At 39.6% G+C, this 22,410-nt stretch overlaps 1 protein-coding gene across 8 annotated transcripts in view; it reads right to left on the reverse strand.

The window, feature by feature from the left end:
- Positions 1-22,410, reverse strand: part of Chi (LIM domain-binding protein 2 Chi) — a 499,269-nt gene that overhangs the window by 154,961 nt on the left and 321,898 nt on the right. For all 8 annotated transcript variants that reach the window (XM_076188486.1, XM_076188440.1, XM_076188430.1 and 5 more), the window contains 2 exons: positions 15,483-15,692; positions 4,372-4,495 (listed from right to left, as the gene is read on the reverse strand). In XM_076188486.1, coding sequence (XP_076044601.1) covers positions 4,372-4,495; positions 15,483-15,692 — 334 coding nt within the window. The remainder of the gene's footprint in view (positions 1-4,371; positions 4,496-15,482; positions 15,693-22,410) is intronic.

Genomic DNA, 22,410 nt, shown 5'->3' on the forward strand with positions numbered 1-22,410 from the left:
GAAAAGGAGGAGTACAAGAAGAAGCTGAAGGAGGAGTGGGAGGGAGTGAAGGAGAGAGTAGAACTAGGAGTATAGGAGGAATGGGGATGGTTCAAGGAGGGAGTCACAAAGTGTGCAAAGATGGTGTGTGGAACAAGAAGGACAGGAGGAAATAGAAGGAAGGGTAGTGAATGGTGGGATGAGGAAACAAAGAAGGTTGTAGAAGAGAAGCGAGCTTTCACAGATTGGTTACAAAATAGGATGAGGGAGGCATATGAGAGGTATAAAGAAAAGAGAAGTAAAGCATAAGGTAAAGGAGGCAAAGAAGAGAGATGTGAAATGGGGTAAGGGTATGACAGAAAATTTTGAAAATAATAAAAAGATGTTTTGGAAAGAAATTATGAGAGGAAGAGGAGGCGAATCAAGTAGAGAAGAAAAAGTAAAAGGCACAGATGGAGAGATGATGATGGAAGATAAGGTAGTAAGAGGAAGATGGGCAGAGTATTTTAGGGAGTTGCTAAATGTGAAGGAGGATAGGGAGGGAAAGGTAGTTGCAGTGGGAAGTGCTAAAAAAAATTACCATGATGAGTGAGGAAAATGGAGGAGAAATAAGTAAGGATGAAGTGAAGGCAGTTGTTAAGATGAGAGCAGGTACGGCATCTGGTCAGGATGGATGCCATGCAGAATGTCTGAAAAAAGGAGGTATAGTAATGATGGATTGACTGGTGAGGTTATTTAATGTTTGTTAGAGACAAGAGTGCCTGTATAGTTCCTCTTTACAAGGGAAAAGGGGACAAGTGTGAGTGTAGTAGTTTCAGAGGGATTAGCTTGTTAAGTGTAGTTGGGAAGGCTTATGGGAGGATCTTGATTGAGAGAATTAGGAGAGGAACAGAGGGAGTAATTGGTGAGGAACAGTGTGGATTTTGGACAGGTAGAGGTTGCGTACATCAGATTTTTGTGGTAAGTCATATGTGAGAAAGCTATAGGAAAAGGTGAGGATGTTTCTTGGGTTTTTATGGATCTGGAAAAGGCTTATGACAGGGTAGACAGGAAGGCACTGTGGGAGGTCTTGCAGATATACAGTATAGGAGGAAAGCTTTTAGGAGCAGTCAAAAGTTTTTACAAGAGTAGTTTAGAAATGGAGAGAGTGAGTGGTTCGAGGTAAAGGTGGGACTTCATCAGGGATGTGTTATGTTGCCCTGGTTGTTCAACATATACATGGATGGGGTGGTGTGAGAGGTAAATGGTGGGTCAGGGATTAGAGATGGTGAAAGAAAATGGAGAAAAGTGGGAGGTGAGTCAGCTGTTGTTTGCAGACGACACTGCACTGCACTTGTAGCAGGATCAGAGGAAGGATTGAGGTAGTTAGTGACAGAGTTTGGGAGTGTGAAAGGAAGATGAAGATAATTGTGGGTAAAGTAAGGTGATGAGATGTAGAAGGAGTGAAAGTGGCAGTAGACTGGAAGTGAGTATTAAGGGAGAGAGACTGGAGGAAGTGGATAGTTTTAGGTACTTCGGTGTGAATGTGGCAGGAAAGGGAGGAGTGGAGGTAGAATGTAGATTGATAGAAGTGAGTAAATGTTTTGGTGTATTACATACATACATATACCAAGGCTTTTTCCCCCTTTCAAGGGAGGTAGCCAAAAAGGGAAAGGCATAAAAACACTCCCACCCATTTCATCCCTGAATACACTCCACACCCCTCCCACCCTCCCTCTCATCTGAGCACCTCCTGGATGACGGGTCATCCCTGCACCTTGCCCACCGCCCTGGGTCAGAAGCAGTGTCGCAAGACACAGCACATCCACAGCAAGGCCGCTTCATTTAATCGGCGACCCCCCCTCTCCGTCCCCCCTTGGTGTATTAAAAAGTGTAATAAAAAATAGACATTTGGGAATGGATGCTAAGAGGAGATTGTATGCAGAAGTGATTGTGCCAACAGCACTGTATGGGGCAGAAACATGGAACATAAAAGAGAGGAAGAGAGAAGGAGTTTGAATGTGTTTGAGATGAGGTGTCTGAGAAGTATGATAGGGGTTACTAGGCTGGAGAGAGTGAGAAATGAGGAGGTGAGGAGGAGAACAGGGGTAGAAAGGGAGTTGGGAGATAGGGTGGATGAAAGAGTATTGAAATGGTTTGGACACATGGAAAGTATGAATGAAGACTAGTGAAAGAGGTGTGGAAGGCAGATGTAGGAGGAGTGAACATGAGGGGGCAACCTAGGATGAGATGGATGGGGTAAAAGGGGCTCTGGGGGAAGAGGGGAATGTCAATTGAGGAAGGACAAGAGAGGACAGAAGATAGGGGTGAATGGAAAATGGTTGTATATGGATGATGTGATGTATGAGGGTGGAATGGGGGGTGAGGGAGTACGTGTGAGAAAAATTTGACAGTCCAAAGGAATTTCTCCCCATCTTCTCCTTTTCTGCATGAGGGGACGGAGAGGGGGTCGCCGATTTAATGAAGCAGCCTTGCTGTGAATGTGCTGTGTCTTGTGACACTGCTTCTGACCCAGGGCAGTGGACAAGATGCAGGGATGACCCGTCATCCAGGAGGTGCCGAGATGGGAGGGAGGGAAGAGGGTGGAGGGGAGTGGAGTGTGATAGGGTTGGAATGGGTGATGGTGGTTTTTATGCCTTTGTTTTTTGGCTACCTCCCTTATAAGGGGGAAAAGAGTCTTTGGTATATGTATGTATCGTTACATTACCATCTACAAGGGAGCTAAAATTAGAGGTGGGTTGGTGAATGGGAGCAGAATGAGTGGAAGTGAGTATGTACCTTTTGACTTGGCTACCTCCCTTGCAAGGGCTGAAACAGTAGTTTGGTCAGCTTCCTGTGTATGTGTGTGTGTGTGTGTGTGGGGGGGGGCAGATCTCCCACAAGATATATTTAGGGCAACCAATTGATATTGCTAGCAGTCCCTTTTTTCCTTTGTTTGCTTGCTTGGAGAGATACCTCTTGCACAACAGGTTAGACCAACATGTATTACATTGTGTTTAGTAGCAGGTTCAACTTTAATTTGTTATAAGCAAGGCCATATGAAAATATACTTAATAAACATGCTTAATAAACAAGCTCTACTACTTATAATAAAAGGAAAAAAAAAAAAAAAAAAAAAAAAAAAAAAAAAAAAATTTTAATTGCCTTCAACAAACTTCCCCTACCTCACATCTGCAACATCCTATAATGCCTTTGTGCCAACCCTGTCACAAGTCTTCTCCAAAGCCAGAAAAACCCAAAACATCCTTTGGCAAAAAAGTCTTGCAAGTTTTACTACTAAAATCTCAACTATAAACACTGCCTTTATTAAAACTACAATATTTTTTTCCCAATACTACCAGTTGCTCTCCTAATCCTCTCATTTAGCATTCTCCCATATGCATTATCAATTACACTTACATATACCAATGGCTTTTTTCCCCCTTACAAGGAAGGGAGCCAAGTCAAAGACATATATCCACTCCACTCACATTCACCACCCCTCCCTCAATCTTTTCTTGGCTCCTCCTGGATTACAGGTCAACTACACATAGACCAACACCTTTAAACTACTAAATTCATATTCATCCCATTTTCCTTTGCATGGTGGAACTGTATGTCTCCTCCAATCCACTGGCACACTCTAAACATTCTCACTAGGTATTCTACTATAACTATTCAGTATGTCGGACCCTCTACATAACAGCCATCTAACCCAGGTGCCTTCCCCGTTTTCATTACATTCAATGGTGTTTGTATCCTTCTTCTCACTCTAACATATTTTCCTGGCATAACATCCCACTACCACAATCAAAACTTGTCTAGTCCTCTACATTCAACAAATCCTTGAAATATTCTACCAATCTCCTCCTAACCACCTTCACTTCCATTAGCACTTATCCTCCTTCAACATTCTTTACCTTCTCTATTCGACTCCTCTCGGTCTTTTCACTTCATTCCAAATCACCTTTTTATTCTTTTCAAAATTTCCCAATCAACACTCCCTTAAAGCATATCTATTCTTCTGCTCTCATTTCTCTTTTACCCTTCACTAACTCCCATACTGCTCTGAACAAAGATGAAGGAAAAATAAAAAGAGAAAAAGAGAGAACATATCATATACATGCTAGACTGTGAAAAGAAATAGTGACAGCAATTATTTAATTATAACATAGCTACTTAACCAAGAAAAGCACATGTTCTATGGATATATGAACAATGTGGGATGTAACTAATCCTAAATAAAATATGACCACAGTGCCAAGTTCCAGACATGGCCTAGGCCACCCACAACTTTATAAAACATCATCAAGGGCAGAAATATTTTATACAAATAAGACATGACCAAGAGACAGCCTAGAAATTTTAAGAAGAGTGAGCACATGCAGTTGCTCTTATAAATTGTCACTTTACCTGGGGGTGCAACCATACGCTGCCACTTCTGAAAGAGCGTTGTCTTGAGGCAATCACGAGGGGACAATGCATAAGCCTTATGCCGAGACATCAACTCCTGCATTGGCTCCAGGATTACACATAACTGGAATAAAAGGGTGACAGATGTGAACATCTATACATACATATGTGTGCCAAGGGTTTCTTCCCCCTTACCACCAGGGAGGGAGGCAACCAAAGTCCACTCCCCCCTCCCCATTTCATCCTCCCCACATACTCCACTCTCATTCACCACCCCTACCTCCCTCCCTTTTTTCTTGGCTCCTCCTGGATCCATAACATCTAGAAAGACTACCTGTTGCCTTCACTTTAAGTTACTGGGAACTCACTACTCTACAGAGGTTGGTAACAATCCTCCTCAGGCCCTTCCACAGACCACTCTGGAGGAAACTTTAAACTATGTCACAGCCTGATGATAATAGAAGGGGAGCAGTTGTTAGTTGTCAGCTCAGAAGTAGAAGAAGAAGAAGAAGAAGAAAAGAAGAAGAAGAAGAAAAGAAGAAGAGAAGAAAAGAAGAAAAAGAAGAAAAAGAAGAAGAAAAAGAAAAAGAAAAAGAAGAAGAAGAAGAAGAAATTGACCAAAGGCCAAGCAAGAGACTGAGTCAGTCCCACACTCTGGATGGAGCTAAGGGGGTTGACAGATTTTGAAAATGGGCAAGAGGGTCATTATTCTCTCTACCATCTATCTTCCACAACCATGTTACATAAAGGATGTATCACTCAAGTAAGTACTTCATATGCATGTACATATACCTAAAGGCCTTTTGCTCTTACTAGGGGAGTTGCCAAGTCAAAGCACACACCTGCCCAAAAATCCATTTGTAGTCCCTCTTATCTTAGCCCCTCATGGATAAAGGATAAGCCCTGTCACCTGTTACACTGCTGAGGTCAGAAGCATTGCAGTAATATAGCACTTCCACAGCAGAGCCTGGTAGTAAAGAGAAGGTTCACCCCATCTCTTTATTATGTAGCAGCAGCCTCCCCTCCCTCATTCACATCCTATGTACCATGGACCTGCTCCCCCTCATAGAGGAGGCAGCCAGTCAAGGCATGTACCCATTCCCGCCTACCATATATTGTTTCCTTCTCATCTTAACTCCTCATGGATGAAGGATCATCCCTGTTTACTGCCGACTGCCTGGATCAAGAGCAATGCAGCAGGTCCACTTCATTTACATAGCAACCCTCCTTCCTTGTCCCCTCATATAAAAAATAGAGAAGGCAGGAAGAAATCCCTTCAGGCTGCATCAAAACATCATCCACACACAACCAATCTCCACCCACACCTATCCCCTGCCTTCTACCTTCCCTACTCAACAGACATTCTCCTCTTGCTCAAAGGCCTTTTCACCTCATCCATCCATTTTTAGTTTTTGGTTGCCCCCTAAAGTTCAATCCATTTACCTCTGCTTTCTACATTCTTTTTGCTAATCTTTCTCCACTCATTATTTCTAAATCCCCAAACCTTCCCAATAATCTTTCATCATCCCTGTCTGCCAGATCCCTTTCTAGCCCCTCCTCATTTCTCACTCTATCCAACTTTGTAATCGCATCCACTCCAGAGAGGAGGAAGAAGAATAAAAAAAAAAAAAAAAAAAAAAAAATCACTTTGTCATTTCTTCATTCATCTGCAACAGCTCCTATCTTTTGCACTCTCCCTTACTTGTTCAAAAGAAATTGCTCTTGCATCCTGTCCATCAACTTCATTCTTAGTCTTTCCCTAATTCCATCCTTGCACTTTTGCTTTCTACACTCTTTTTTCTAATCCTCCATTTTTTCCATATGCCTGAAATTTCATTACCATTCTTTGATCAATCCTATCTGGTAGCTTAAAAAAGACTGACAGACTCTTGGCATTAAATATATAACCATTACATGAAATACACAAAGCACCTTGTACTACAGTACATTCACACCTTCAAGAAAGCAACAACATGAAATCTCTTCCATTAGTGTCCTCTGGCCTAAAACAATAGCTGTAGCCAGTTTCCTTGGGTGTGCAGGTCTCCTGCAAAAGAGCAATCTATTGCCCCACATCTCTTTCATAGAAAACCCACTGTCCCAGGTAACCAACAACAGAAATCAGATTGGCCCACAGGTCATTTAATGATGAGGTACTGGGTTGTTGTCCACGTAGGGAAAGAGTAGGGCAGTGTAGGATAAGGTTTTCTGTGTCTTCTACATGGGGATATCTGGAACAATTCGAGTTTGTAGCCAGGCCTAATCTGTATCAGCACTGTCTCAAAGCTGGATCACAGCCTGAATACAGTCATGTTCATATGATTATTGTATGAGAATAGGCATCTGCTGACAAATAGGTCAGGAAAAGCACCATGTGAAGATGAAGTCTTTAATGCTACAATGTTTAGCTCAAATAGGTTTGATCACATACTCCCTACAGATACCAGCCAAACAAAGAAATCCTTCCTATGACATCACCCTCATCTCAAACCACTCCTTCACATCATTTCCCACCCTAGCATACATACATACATATACCAAGGCTTTTTCCCCCTTACAAGGGAGGTAGCCAAAAAGGAAAAGGCATAAAATCATTCCCACCCATTCCATCCCTGAATACACTCCACACCCCTCCACCCTCCCTCTTATCTTAGCACCTCCTGGATGACGGGTCATCCCTGCACCTTGTCCACTGTCCTGGGTCAGAAGCAGTGTCGCAAGACAGCACATCCACAGCAAGGCCGCTTCATTAAATCGGCGACCCCCCAATGCATAAAAGGAGAAGATGGGGAGAAATCCCTTTGGGCTGTGTCAAATTTTGCTCACACATATTACCTCACCCTCCATCCCCCCACCCATTCCACCTCATACATCACAACATCATCCATATACAACCATTCTCCATTCACCCCTGTCTTCCATCCTCTCCCGTCCTTCCTCAACAGACATTCCCCTCTTCCCCAAAGCCCCCTTCACCTCATCCATCCACCTCATCCTAGGACGTCCACTCATGTTCACTCCATCCACATCTGCCTTCCATACCTCTTTTTCTAGTCTTTCTTCACTCATTCTTTCCATGTGTCCAAACCATCCCAATACTCTTTCATCAACCCCATCTCCCAACTCCCTTTCCACCCCCGTTCTTCTCCTCAACTCATTTCTCACTCTAGCCTAGTAACCCCCATCATACTTCTCAGACACCTCATTTCAAACACATTCAAACTCCTTCTCTCTTCCTCTCTTATGTTCCATGTTTCTGCCCCATACAGTGCTGTTGGCACAATCACTCCTTCATACAGTCTCCTCTTAGCATCCATTCCCAAATGTCTATTCCTCATTACACTCTTTAATCCACCAAGGCATTTACTCGCTTCTCTCAATCTACATTCTACCTCCACCTTCACTCCACCTTTTCCTGCCACATTTGCACCCAAGTATCTAAAACTATCCACTTCCTCCAGTCACTCTCCCTTAATGCTCACTTCCAGTCTACTGCCACTTTCACCCCTTGTACATCTCATCACCTTACTTTTACCCACATTTATCTTTAGCTTTTTTCTATCACATACTCTCACAAACTCTGTCACCAACTTCCTCAGTCACCTCCTCCGATCCTGCTACAAGCGCAGTGTCGTCAGCAAACAACAGCTGGCTCACCTCCCACTTTTCTCCATTTTCTTTAAACATTTCCCTGACCCACTACCCTTGCATTTACCTCTCACACGACCCCATCCATGTATAAGTTGAACAGCCGGGGCGACATAACGCATCCTTGACGAAGTCCCACCTTTACCTCGAACCACTCAATCTCTCCATTTCTAATCCTGACACAAGCTCTACTACTCTCATAAAAACTCTTGACAGCTCCTAGAAGCTTTACTCCTATCCTGAATATCTGCATAACCTCCCACAGTGCCTTTCTGTCTACCCTATCGTAAGCCTTTTCCAGATCCATAAAAGCCCAAAAAACATCCTTCCCCTTTCCTATAGCTTTCTCACATATTTGTCTTACCACAAAGATCTGATCTACACAACCTCTACCCATCCTAAATCCACACTGTTCCTCACCAATTACTCCCTCTGTTCCTCTCCTAATCCTCTCAATCAAGATCCTCACATAAGCCTTCCCAACTACACTTAACAAGCTTATCCCTCTGAAACTACTACATTCACACTTGTCCCCTTTTCCCTTGTAAAGTGGAACTATACAGGCACTCCTCCAGTCCTCTGGCACCCTACCCACTCTCCAGCAAACATTAAATAATCTCACCAGCCAGTCCACCATCACTGTACCTCCTTAGACATTCTGCATGGCATCCATCCAGACCAGGTGCCTTACCTGCTCTCATCATCTTAACAACTGCCTTCACTTCATCCTTCCTTATTTTCATCCATTTTCCTCACTCATCACTCTCATTTTCTTAGCATTTCCCACTGCAACTATCTTTCCCTACCTATCCTCCTTCACATTTAGCAACTCCCTAAAATATTCTGCCCATCTTCCCCTTAATGCCTTCTCTTCCATTATCATCTCTTCATCTACACCTTTTACCTTTTCTTCTCTACTTGATTCGCCTCCTTTTCCTCTCTTAATTTCTTTCCAAAACATCTTTTTATTACTTTCAAAATTTTCTGTCATACTCTTACCCCACTTCACATCTGCTGTCCTCTTTGCCTCCTTTACCTTTCGCTTTACTTCTCTTTTCATTTCTTTGTACCTCTCATATGACTCCCTCGTCCTATTTTGTAACCAATCTGTGAAACCTCGCTTCTTCTCTTCTACAACCTTTTGTTTCCTCATCCCACCATTCACTACCCTTCCTTCTATTTCCTCCTGTCCTTCTTGTTCCACACACCATCCTTGCACACTTTGTGACTCTCTCCTTGAACCATCCCCATTCCTCCTCCACACCTAGCTCTACTCTATCCTTCACTCCCTCCCACTCCTCCTTCAGCTTCTTCTTGTACTCCTTCTCCTTTTCCTTTTCATTTAAAGAGCTCACTCTAAGCACCTCCCTACCTTTTGTCCCTTTCCTCCTTCTCCATCTATCCTCCACTCTCAACTTACCTTCCACCAAAAAATTATCTGATATTCCCCCACCCTCTCCCCTCTCCTATTTACCACTACATAATCCATCAACGCTCTATCTACCACCCTTCCATCCACCACCCTCTCCCATGTGTACTTATGCTCAACTTTCTTCCGAAACACTGTATTTGCTATCATCAACTCTCTTTCTAGACACATTTCCACCATCAACTCTCCACTACGATTCTTTCCTGGAACTCCACATTTCCCAACCACTCCATCAATTGGACCATTTCCTACCCTAGCACTAAGGTCTCCCAGTACTATTACATTGACAGAATGTCAATGAAGGCCAAAATATCATGATAGGATGTAATGTCGCTAGAGGACGAAAGGTCACATTAGAATGTAATGTCATAGGACAGAATGTCGCAATGGGATGTAATGACAGTGGACGACAAAAGATCATGATGGGAAGTAATGATAGTGGAGAACAAAATATCACGATAGGATGTAATGATAATGGAGGAGAAAATATCATGGTAGGATATAATGTCAGTGAAGGACAAAATATAATTTTAGGAAGGAATACCGGACAGAATGTCAATGAAGGCCAAAATATCAAGATAGGATGTAATGACAGTAGAAGACAAAAGATCACGATGGGATGTAATTATAGTGGAGGAAAAAATATCACAGTAGGATATAATGTCACTGGAGGACAAAATATAATTTTAGAAAGGGATGCCAGACATAATGTCACTGAACGACGTGAGGCCGGCGTGAATCATGGTGACATAGGGGGACAAAATGTACAAAAGAGATCGGATGACCGTGATCGACCAGATGTCCGTGATGGGGGAAATGTTAATTTTGATAGGAGAAATGTTAATGAGGCATTGAATGTCAATGAAGGACCAAATAATAATATAGAACAAGGTATAAATAAAAAACAAAATGATAATATAAGATATGATATTGAAACTCAAAATGTGTCAAAAAGAAATAATCACGAGTTTCTTAAAACCATGTACAGACGCTCCTCTACTTACGTTCATTCGTTTTACGTTTTTATTTTATTTTACGTTTGAACTGATGGTAAAAAAAAAAATGGTAAAAAAAATTTTTTGAGTGAATTTTTTAGTTTACCGCACTCTCCGTAGTTCAAACGATACTTGCGCATGATGCTGCATCCATTGTTTACATTGCGCAGACGACAAACTGAAAATGCCTTGCCTCCTCCCCCTCCCCCATCTCAATTTATGTTGCTTGAATTTAATCTATTTGAAATTAATGTTATTATTTTACAATGTTATGTGTTTAATTAATGATTTAAGGGTGTTTTATAAGATAAGGTAATAGAATTTACCGATGTATAGTTCAGTAACAACTTACGTTCATTTTCAACTTACGTTCGGCCGTTCGGAACGTAACTAAAACGTAAGTTTAGGAGCGTCTGTACTTTAATGCTTGTAGTATTAGGAACAAATTTCAAGAAATACAAGCGTATGTCAAAAGCGAAAATCTCGATATGATAGGAATAACTGAGACATGGTTAAATGGTACAGAGTTCGAAGCTGAATTTAATATTGCGGGATTTAAACACTTTCATCAGGATAGAAAGGTGGGGGTGTTCTATTGTACGTTAAAAACAATGTTCATGCTTGTGTTTTAGAGAAAGTGAAAGAGGATGCATATGATAGTTTGTGGGTTGAGTTAACCCAAACAAATGGACAAAAAATGAATATAGGTGTAATATATAGGCCAAAGACATTATCATTAGCAGACGACAAACTGTTATTTCAAGAACTGTCTAGTTTCTGCAACCGGGATTTATTGATAATGGGTGATTTCAATTTTACTGACATTGATTAGATGACCCTTGAACATGGCCATATAGGTAGTCGCTTGATTGATTTTCTTGGTGACAATTACTTAATTCAGCATGTAAAAGACCCCACAAGATATGGAAATTTACTCGATCTTTTGATCACTAGCCGTGAATGCATGGTAACTGATGTAGAAGTCAGTGAATCTGTTGCAAATAGCGATCACAACTTAGTTAGATTCAAACTCCTAAACAATTTTAGAATAGATACTTGTGTTTCTAAAATACCCGATTTTAGTAAAGCTCAGTTCATAGGACTACGTCAGGAGCTTCAGCTTACAGATTGGGAGGCAAAATTAAACGAAAGACCTGTAGATCAGATGTGGGAAATATTTCAAAATACGCTCACTAAGATAATTCAAACTTACATTCCTTTTAAGGACAGACGTCCCCCAAATCAGGCTCGCCCAAAGTGGCTCGACAAAGAAACTGAAAAAAGTATTGCTAAAAAGAGACAGGCTTATAAGAAATATAAGTGCTCAGGTGCATCTAATGACTATGAAAGTTATGTATCAATACAGAGAGATTTAAAAAAGACAATAAGAAAAAGAAAACGACAATACGAAATGAACATCGCTGATAAATCTATAGAGAATCCCGAAGAATTCTATAGTTACATTAGAGATAAAAAAGTTGTTAGGAATCACATTGGTCCACTATTATCTGCTGACGGTCAACTTGAATATTCAAATGAAGGAATGTGTAATATCTTAAACAATTATTTTAGCTCAGTATTCGTAAACGAAACACCTCAAAGTGAATTCCAAACTGAAACCTGTGAAAAGTCTAGGGTAAACTTACTCACTACGGTAAATATAACAAAAGAAAAAATTAAAAAGTGTATAAACTCAAAGTTAATAAAACACCAGGGCCTGACGGTTGGCATCCAAGAATCTTAAAGGAAATGAAAAATGAGATTGTTGCTCCATTAGAAATTATTTTCAAGAAATCCATCATATCCGGAGATGTCCCAAGAGAATGGAAGCTAGCTAACATTACTCCCATATTCAAAAAAGGTAACAAAAAGAAACCAAATAACTATAGGCCTATAAGTTTGACTTCAATCGTAGGAAAAATAATGGAAACTATCATCAGAGATGCTATCGAACATCATTTAGAAAGTAACCCTTTGCTAAATGATAGCCAGCATGGTTTCAGACGGAAACGTTCTTGCGTGACTAACTTACTCGAATTCTACAACACAGAAATCTCGAATTATGACAAAAGAAACAATATAGATTTAATATATCTAGACTTTGCAAAAGCTTTTGATACCGTTCCACACGAAAGACTACTTACTAAATTAGCTTTGCATGGAATAAGTGGTAGCCTATTAGGTTGGACTAGTAATTGGTTGAATGGTCGAAAACAGAGAGTTGTTTTAAATGGAAAAACTTCTAGATGGAAAAGTGTTGCAAGTGGAGATCCTCAGGGTTCCGTTCTTGGGCCACTTCTATTCATAGTATATATAAATGATATAGACCATGGACTAAAATCTACTGTTTCCAAATTTGCTGATGATACAAAACTGTGCGGAGTGGCAAATGATCACTCAAACCAATTAGATATTCAAGAAGATTTAGATACTGAAAAGTGGCTAATGAAATTTAACACAAGTAAATGCAAGGTAATGCACATAGGTAAAAATAACAGTAAGTATGATTACAAGTTTTTTGGAAATTCGTTAACAAAAGTGGATAGTGAAAAAGATCTCGGCGTAATTATCAATAACGACTTCAAATCATCCAAGCAGTGTATTTCAGCCTCTGATAAAGCAAATAAGATTCTGGGACTGATTGCGCGATCTTTTGATTTCAAAAGTCCATCACTCATTAACAAGCTATATAAATCGTTTGTTCGTCCACATTTGGAATATGCTGTTTCTGTATGGTCACCGAATCTCATTAAAGACATTGACAGACTGGAAAAAGTACAACGGCAAGCCACAAAACTGATCCCAAATATAAAAAATAAATCATACGAAAATTGACTAAAACACATGAATCTGTTTTCCCTAAAAAAGCGTAGACTTAGAGGTGACTTGATACAGGTCTTTAAGATTTTAAAGGGAATTGACATCAAAAGTGACCAAATTTTCACATTGAATGAGAATCAGACAAGAAACAATGGTCTCAAACTGTCCAGAAATAGATTCAATTTGGAAGTAGGTAGAAACAACTTTGCCAACCGTGTAGTTAATGAATGGAATAAACTTCCGGCACAGGTAGTGCAATGTAGTTCAGTTCGAAGCTTTAAGAATCATTTAGATAAATACCTAAGTAAGATGCTGTAATGATTATAATTTATCTTATATTATTTGTTTTTGTTTTGTTATCATTTGTCTGTCTGATTTTCATTTATGATTAGTTATATGTCAATTTATTATTATTTACTATTTACCTGTTTGTTTATTATATAACTATACCTATGCATTTATGTATTTTATTTGTTATTTACATCATTATAGTTTTTATTTATTATTTTATTATTAATATGATTTTTTTTTCGCATACGACCTAGATATGGATCAAAAGGTCTCCTATCGGCATGCTCTGCCTTTGTAATTTCTCCCTAAATCCTCTATGCACTCATTTAAATCTATCCAAAAGGCCTCCCTTTCTTCTACACTCTTCTCACTGCCAGGCCCATATGCACTTACAAAGACCCACATCTCCTTTCCCAGTTTCACCTTCATCCACATTATCCTTGAGGAAACCTCCTTCCACTCCACTACACGTTTACCTATCTCTTCACTTACTAGAATAGCCACCCCTTCCCTCCCTCGCCCTCTCTTCACTCCTGATAACCTCCCACTTACACTCCCAAACTTACACTCACCCTTACCTTTCAACTTAGTTTCACTCAAAGCCAACACATCCATCTTTCTTCTCACAAACATACTACCTATCTCTTCCCTTTTACTCTCATCTGTACCACATTCACGCACATTAAAAGACCCAAACCTTAGGGTGCTGTTCCGAAAACTCCCAGACCCTCTTATGCCTTTACTTTTGTTTAGGAATGTCCCCTGTGGGGCTACAAGGAGAAGGATGCCTGGTCCCACTCCCTGTCCCTTTCTTCTCGCCTCTTACGATCCAAGTGGAAATACTTAGTGGCAGTATTCTTTTCCCCCTCCACAGGGAATTCCCCCACTGCAGAAAATGAATACTCAGAGAAATGGTACAGGACAGCAGCAAGGGGTTGGGGGACAGCATAACGAGGGACAGTCGTAGTATAAAAGTGTCATAATTTCTCTATGAAGAGTTTTCCTCTATCAAAGACAAAATGATGTGTGGCTCTGGTCCATAGGGGCACCCCCATATAGACCCTAAAGTATCAACTGCATGCTACTTTGCCACAATAACAAGCAGCCAATAATAAGCTCAAGTTTTTGACTGCCTGAACAGCTGTCCCTCTATCCCATATATCTGCAGCATCTCCCACAATGCCTTCCTGTCAACCCTGTCATAAGACTTCTCAAATCCATCTATCTATATATCTTGGGCTTCTCTCCTCCTTACAAGTGTACACTGTACATGGCAAAGACTTGGAATTTAAGAGAGGCAGAGAGTGTTGAGATGAAGTGTTTGAGAAGTATGGTAAGGGCTTGTAACCCTTACCATATTTCTCAAACACTTCATCTCAACACTTGGGCAGAGTGAAGGCAGAGTGAGAGTTGGGCAGAGTGAGAAATGATGAGGTAGAAATGGAGCCGGTTGACAGGGCTGATGAAAGAATATTGGGATGGTTTAGGGACATGGAAAGAATGAGTGAGGAAAAACTAGCAAAAAGAGTGGAAGGCAGAAGTGGATGGAATGAGAACTTGAGGGGAAGACTGATAATGAGATAGATGGATAAGGTAAAAGGGGCTCTTGAATAAAATGGGTTGTCTGTTGAGCAGGGAAGGGAGAAGGCAAGAGATAGGTATGTGTGGAAAATGGGTGTGTCTGCCATGTAAATAAAGATGGTGAGGCCCTGCTGTAGATGTATTGTGTCTTGCTGTAATGTATCAGCTTCTCTTTTATCTTAACTTTTCATGGATGAAGGGTCATTCCTGTCTCCTGGGTCAGAAGCAGTACAGCAAGACACATGATTACTTAAAATTGTTTCCTCCTCTACACTTCACTAATAACTTCTATTTTTTTGCATGCAACTTTCATGAAGGAAAGTACTGATAATTTTTAGAATTCTTACCCTGAGGTAGTTGAGTGTGTAGTTGGTGATGCCTTGGCGAGTGATGTTTTTACCAAGGGTCTCCACCATGGTTGGGTCCTGCTGTGAGTGCATCGCAATGACTGACCGTGGAATCAACTCTCTGTGTGCCCGAACAGCAAAATGCCATGACTTGATGCGCATCAGGTCATCAAAGGTGAATTCCAGAATCAGCCGACCTTCAGTACATACCTGTTATGATTCAAATCAGTTAGAAATCAACTACTTTTCATGAGAAATATTATGAGTACTATAATGTAATAGCATCAGGTCATCAAAGGTGAATTCCAGAATCAGCCGACCTTCAGTACATACCTGTTATGATTCAAATCAGTTAGAAATCAACTACTTTACATGAGAAATATTATGAGTACTATAATGTAATATAGAATATGGATGATGATAGGGAGACTTTAATTGTGGTGGTGGAAGATGCCAAGCAATGACTATGATGGAAGGTGAGAATGATATACCCATAAGAGTTTGCTACCAAAGAGATGAATGCTGGGTTGGATGGGTGTCGAGTGTAATTCTAAGAAAATAGTTACAATGGAACAGATAAAGAGATTGTTTAATGGGTGCAAGTAAGTGTACTGACAGGCTGGAAATGTGCATCTATGGTCCTACTATAGAGACTGGGGACATACGAATGTTAATTTTTTAAGCAACCTCCCCGTACAATGGATATTACATGGATGAATAGAGTAAAGGTGAAGACAAGACCAAGAATGGGAGGTAAAAGGAGATCTGTCAAACAAGGTACATCAAAGAATGCTGAGGTGGTTTAGGCATAAGGAAAGAACAAGTTGAGACTAGCAAAAAGGGTGTGGAAAGTTTAAGTGAATGGAGGGAACTTCAGAAGAACACCAAGAATGAAATGGTTGGATGGGGTGAAGGGGGCACTGGATACACAAGTAATGTTTAAAAAGAAAAGGAAGAAGAAAAAAAAAGATTGTAAGCATATGGTATGAAGGAATGATATGGCCCAATGGAATGTTCTTCTCTGCACAGTAAATGTTTTGAGTGAATTAGAATAGGTATTGTCATATAATGAATCAGTAGGAATAAACTACCTCCAGTTGACAAGCCTTGTTATGGAGGTACTCTCTTGCATTGGCTTTGACATGATCAGTGTGGCAGGGAAGAGTGATGACCTCATCCATGAGGTGCTAAGATGAGAAGAATAATGAATGGTTTTTGGACAGGTGTGGGACATGTGTGTGCTTTGACTTAGCCATCCCTTTATAAAGGTATAGAAAGGCCCTTTGGTATGTATATAGGCATGATATGAATTACAATACAGGTACATACATACATACATATACTAAATTATTTTTTCCCCTTACAAGGGAGGTAGCCTAAAAAAAAAAAGGCAAAAAACCATTCCCACCCACTCCATCCCCAATACACTCCACTCCCCTCCACCCTCCCTCTTATCTTGGCACCTCCTGGATGACGTGTCATGCCTGCACCTTGTCCACTGCCCTGGGTCAGAGGGAATGTCACAAGACACAGCACATCCACAGCAAGGCCGCTTCATTAAATCAGTGACCCCCCCCTCTCTGTCCCCTCATGCAGAAAAGGAGAAGACGGGGAGAAATCCCTTTGGGCTGCATCAAATTTTTCTCACACATACTACCTCACCCCCATCCCCCCACCCATTCCACCTCATGCATAAAAATATCATCCATATACAACCATTCTCCATTCACCACTGTCTTCTGTCCTCTCCTGTCCTTCCTCAACAGACATTCCCCTCTTCCCCAAAGCCCCCTTCACCCCATCCATCTCATTAGGAACAATACAGGTAATCTATGTTAAAGATATTTCATCCATCCATCTCATTAGGAACAATACAGGTAATCTATGTTCAAGATATTTCCCTGGAGCCACTGCATAATGCAATGCTTGCATAATGTGAAGTTCATCTGAAACCAGAGGGGATTCGATAGTGATATAGCAGTGCAGTGGGTCAGCACAAGGCAACATGTTATCTTTTTAAGGAAAGCAGAAAGAATGAGCACAATAGCAGACTCCCTGGGGTAAATATTTCAGGGAGTGACATCTGGCAGCTGCTCAATTAAAATGAGCCATCTATGAGATTTTATTTGAAGTGCATTATATTGTTTTATGTTGACTGTAAAGTGTGTGTGTGTGTACATATATATATATATATATATATATATATATATATATATATATATATATCACATATACATATATATATATTTCTGCATGTATGCCACCTTTAGTTTCTTGATGTTGATGGCTTAGAATCAAAAGTGAATTGCAGTTGATAAATGTAAATCTGTTCACTGGGACCCAGTGTTGATTATATATATATATATATATATATATATATATATATATATATATATATATATATATATATATATATATATATATATATATACACACACACACACAAACCACAGTCAAAACAAGACATGCCAGAACGAATGCTCTGAACCCACTATTTAGAGATTCACAAACAAATGAATTTGAAAGCAGGCCTAGTTGTTTACAAAGATACGGTGAAGGGAGAATGTATTCGCTGTGACCAGAATGTAAACGTCTTTGTATCTCCATTTTATCTTTTTTATTTTTTTTTTTTTGTTCTTTTTTTTATAAAAAAAAAGAAAAGAAGCAAAGAAACTCTGAAAGACAAAGAACCAGCAAAAAGATGCTTGGAAGAAAGCAGAATAGACTTCACTTGGTGTCATTCGAAAGAAGATGTGTCTTTCTCAAACACCAAGGGAATACCAAAGGTTTGAAAGTTTTTTTTTTTTGGGGGGGGTTTGAAAGGGAAGGAAATATTATGCATAGAGGGATAGAAATGGATAGAGAGCCCAGGTATAGAAATATAATGAGAAATAGAGATACAGTGTTCCCTCACCACTTCGCACTTCACATTTTACGGCTTCATTAAAAAAAACTTACCATGCTAACACATGAATGTTGTGCCTTTCGTGTAAGTTTTGATAAATGATTAAAATGATCAATAATATCACTAGAGGGAATTATATATATATATATATATATATATATATGATGAAGGTGGAAAAAGAAGTCACGAGTCTAGATCCGAGTTCCTGAGTTTATTCCTGACTGGTCATAGAGCGAAACCGGTCAGGAATAAACTCAGGAACTCGGATCTAGACCCGTGACTTCTTTTTCCACCTTCATCAACTTGTCACAATGTACCAACATAAATATATATATATATAACTCTATCGGCGCGACGTCACAAAGTCATGCATTTTATGACCTCTGTCTATTTTGATCTATTAAGATTTTAGGAAAAAACGAAATTACATGCTGTTTGTATGGTATTTGAGATTTTACATACAAAAGCAGGTTAGTCTAGGTAAAGTATTAAGATCGGAAAACATTTGTGACAGCATCAATGACATCATACGGACTGACGGTTGAAGAGAAGGACATATATCATTCAAATGCTCATGGAGTATGGAAAATAATAATTTGATTATACTGTAATATTATCAAGTCAATATATAAAAAAAAAAAAAAATTATTAATATTTTTCTATCAGTGCGTCTGATCCCCCTTAATTACTGTATAATAAATGTCAATTACTGTATAAGGTTTTTTAATTAACAATTTAAGTAAATACGTGTACTGTTGTATTCTGTCTCAAATATGTAAAGTATAAATACTGTTTACATATTTTAAACATTCTGGTACCCACATACACAAAAATTCCTGAGGGGTGGGGGGGCAAATCCTACTTCGCGGTTTTTCACCTTTCGCGGGGAGTTCTGGTCCCCATTAACCCCGAAAAACGAGGGATCACTGTATTAATGACATTTTGGATGATTTAATAAGAGCTCAAAAGTGAGTATAAAATAATGTACAAAGAAGTAGCTATGCTAAGGAAAGCCAATGAGGGGAATAATGGGGAGATAGATGATTTAAACATACATACATACATACACTAAAGACTTTTTCCCCTTACATGGGGGGTAGCCAAAAAGAAAAAGGCATAGAAATCACTCCCACCCATTTCATTTCCCATATATTCCACTCCCCTCCACCCTCCTATCTTGGCACCTCCTGGATGACGGGTCATCCCTGCATCCTGTCCACTGCCCTGGGTCAGAAGCAGTGTCGCAAGACACAGCACATCCACAGCAAGGCCGCTTCATAAATTCAGCGACTCCCCTCTCCGTCCCCTCATGCACAAAAGGAGAAGATGGGGAGAAATCCCTTCAGGTTGTGTCAATTTTTTTTTTCATACATACCTCACCCCCCCCATCCCCCACCCACTCCCCCTCATGCATCAAAGCCTCATCTATACACAACCCTTCTCCATTCACCCCTATCTTCTGTCCTCTCCCGTCCTTCCTCTACAGACATTCCTCTCTTTTGTAAAGCCCCTTTCACCCCATCCATCCGTCTCATCATAGGACATCCACTCATATTCACTCCTTCCACCTCCGCCTTCCATACTTCTTTTACTAATCTTTCTTCACTTGTTCTTTCCATGTGTGCAAACCATCCTAATACTCTTTCATCAACCCTATCTCCCAACTCCCTTTCCACCCCTGTTCTTCTCCTCACCTCATTTCTCACTCTATCTAGCCTAGTAACCCCTATCATACTTCTCAGACATTTCATCTCAAACACATTCAAACTCCTTCTCTCTTCCTCTCTCATGTTCCATGTTTCTGCCCCGTACATTGCTGTTGGCACAATCACTCCTTCATATAACCTCCTCTTAGCATCCATTCCCAGATGTCTATTTCTCATTACACTTTTTAATCCACCAAGGCATTTACTCGCTTCTCTCAATCTACATTCTACCTCCACCCCCACTCCTTCCTTTCCTGTCACATTTGTACCCAAGTATCTAAAACTATCCACTTCCTCCAGTTTCTCACCCTTAATGCTCACTTCCAGCCTACTGTCACTCTCTCCCCTTGTACATCTCATCACCTTACTTTTGCCCATATTTATCTTCAGCTTCCTTTTTTCACACACCTACTCAAACTCTGTCACTAACTTCCTCAATCCCTCCTCTGATCCTGCTACAAGTGCATAGAAAATGAAAGGTTGAAAAGTGAAGATATAAATAGGAATGAGGCACTAAAAAAGGAGATAAAAGATCAAATGAAAGCAGTGACTGAAAAGGTGGAAAAAAAAATAAATAAAAGAAAATGACTTACAGGAAATAAAGAAACTGTGGAAAGTTGAAAAGGAATGTCAAAAAGTATCCTTTAAAGATATAGTGGAGCAACAGGTCAAGGAGAATGCCAAGGGAATGGTGATCCAAGTAATTAAAGAGTAAGGCAACTTAGTTTGGGACACAGTGGATAAAAAAAAGATGCATTGTAATCTATGGCATTAAAGAGAAGCATGATGTACCTAGATATCAGAGGGAAAAGGAGAAAGAGATCACTAAGGAAATTCTGAAAGAACTACAAGCGGAAGGACAAGGTTTAGATAGGAAAATTGAGGAGTCCTATAGGATGAGTAGATAATCTAAAGAAAAACAATACAGGCCACTGTAAGTAAAACTTAGATCACAAACATTTGCAGAGGAAGTACGGTACTATCCAGAACAACGAAGTTAGCAAATAGTGAACAATACAAAAATATATGGATATAAAAAAAAAATGAGTGAAGTAGAAAAAGAAAAAGAACTTAGAAATGAAGCAAATGAAAAAATGAAAAAGAACTGAAACTCAAAAGAATTATTATTTTTTTTTTTTTTGGAGAGTGATGGACCTGAGGCTGAAAAAATGGTATATAAGGAAAATGGAAACAAAGCAGACAGAAAAAGACAAGGAGAAAGGAAATTAAAAATAGCTTATACCAATATAGATGGAATAACTTCATGAATGAATGAATTAAATGATTATCTGGCATTAGAAAAACCAGACATAATGGGAATAGTGGAAACTAAATTAAAGTGTACTCTACCACCCAACACTGTGGGACAAGGTTTACACAATTGTTGGACAAAGAATAGAAAGGATAAACAGGGTGGCAGAGTATTATTTTTTACTATTAAAGATTTAAATGTAACAAAAATAACTGAAGGAGAAAATAATGTAGAATCAATTACGATACAAGTTGAAAGCAAATATATGAAGAGTAGAAAATTTGTAGTGGTGTATGTGCCCCCGAAAACACAGTCCTGGACAGAAAGTGATCATTCCAAAATATTAGAAGATACAAAATATAAATTAACTAATATACTGAAGGACAATGGAAATATAGTAATTATGGTTGACTTTAATTCATAAGAAATATGTTGGGAGGAAATGACAGTGAAGGGTGGAGAGGAACTCTGGGGCAACATCCTGCTCAACATGATCATCGAATACACAGTGACTCAGTGGATAAGGGAAAATACTAGATACAGAGGTAGTGAAGAACCATCAAGGCTGGATTTAATACTTACAACAGAACCTGAAATTGTTGACAAAATTTATTACCAAACTCCGATAGGAAAGAGAGACCATGTACTAATAGAATTTGAGTTGAAGGAGCAAATGGATCAAAGCAGAAATGATAAACATAAAATAGGAAGACTACTGTACAACAAAAGAAATTTTCAGAAACTCAAAAAATTCTTTCGCAATGCAAACAGGGAAAAATTCCTAAATGAAGAAACCAGGATGGAAGAGAAATGGAATATACTAAAAGAAATTTATATGTGGTAATTGTTGTTACGGGAATGGCATTGTTTACCTTGAGCTACGGCAATTTCCCGAAAGCTTGTTTAATTTTTGAATCGGGAATCTTTCCTGTAACTTCGTACCACACTATCGTAATTTTAATTAATATTATTAAACTCCCCTCCCTCTTTATTATTTATTTAAGCCAATGTTGTAATTTGATTAACAAATCGGGAACTTGAGAACTTACCTGAAGTATCAGTTGT

This window comes from Oratosquilla oratoria, chromosome 1 (genome assembly GCF_046742065.1).
Source record: "Oratosquilla oratoria isolate Oo_2021 chromosome 1, ASM4674206v1, whole genome shotgun sequence".
NCBI lineage: Eukaryota > Metazoa > Arthropoda > Malacostraca > Stomatopoda > Squillidae > Oratosquilla > Oratosquilla oratoria.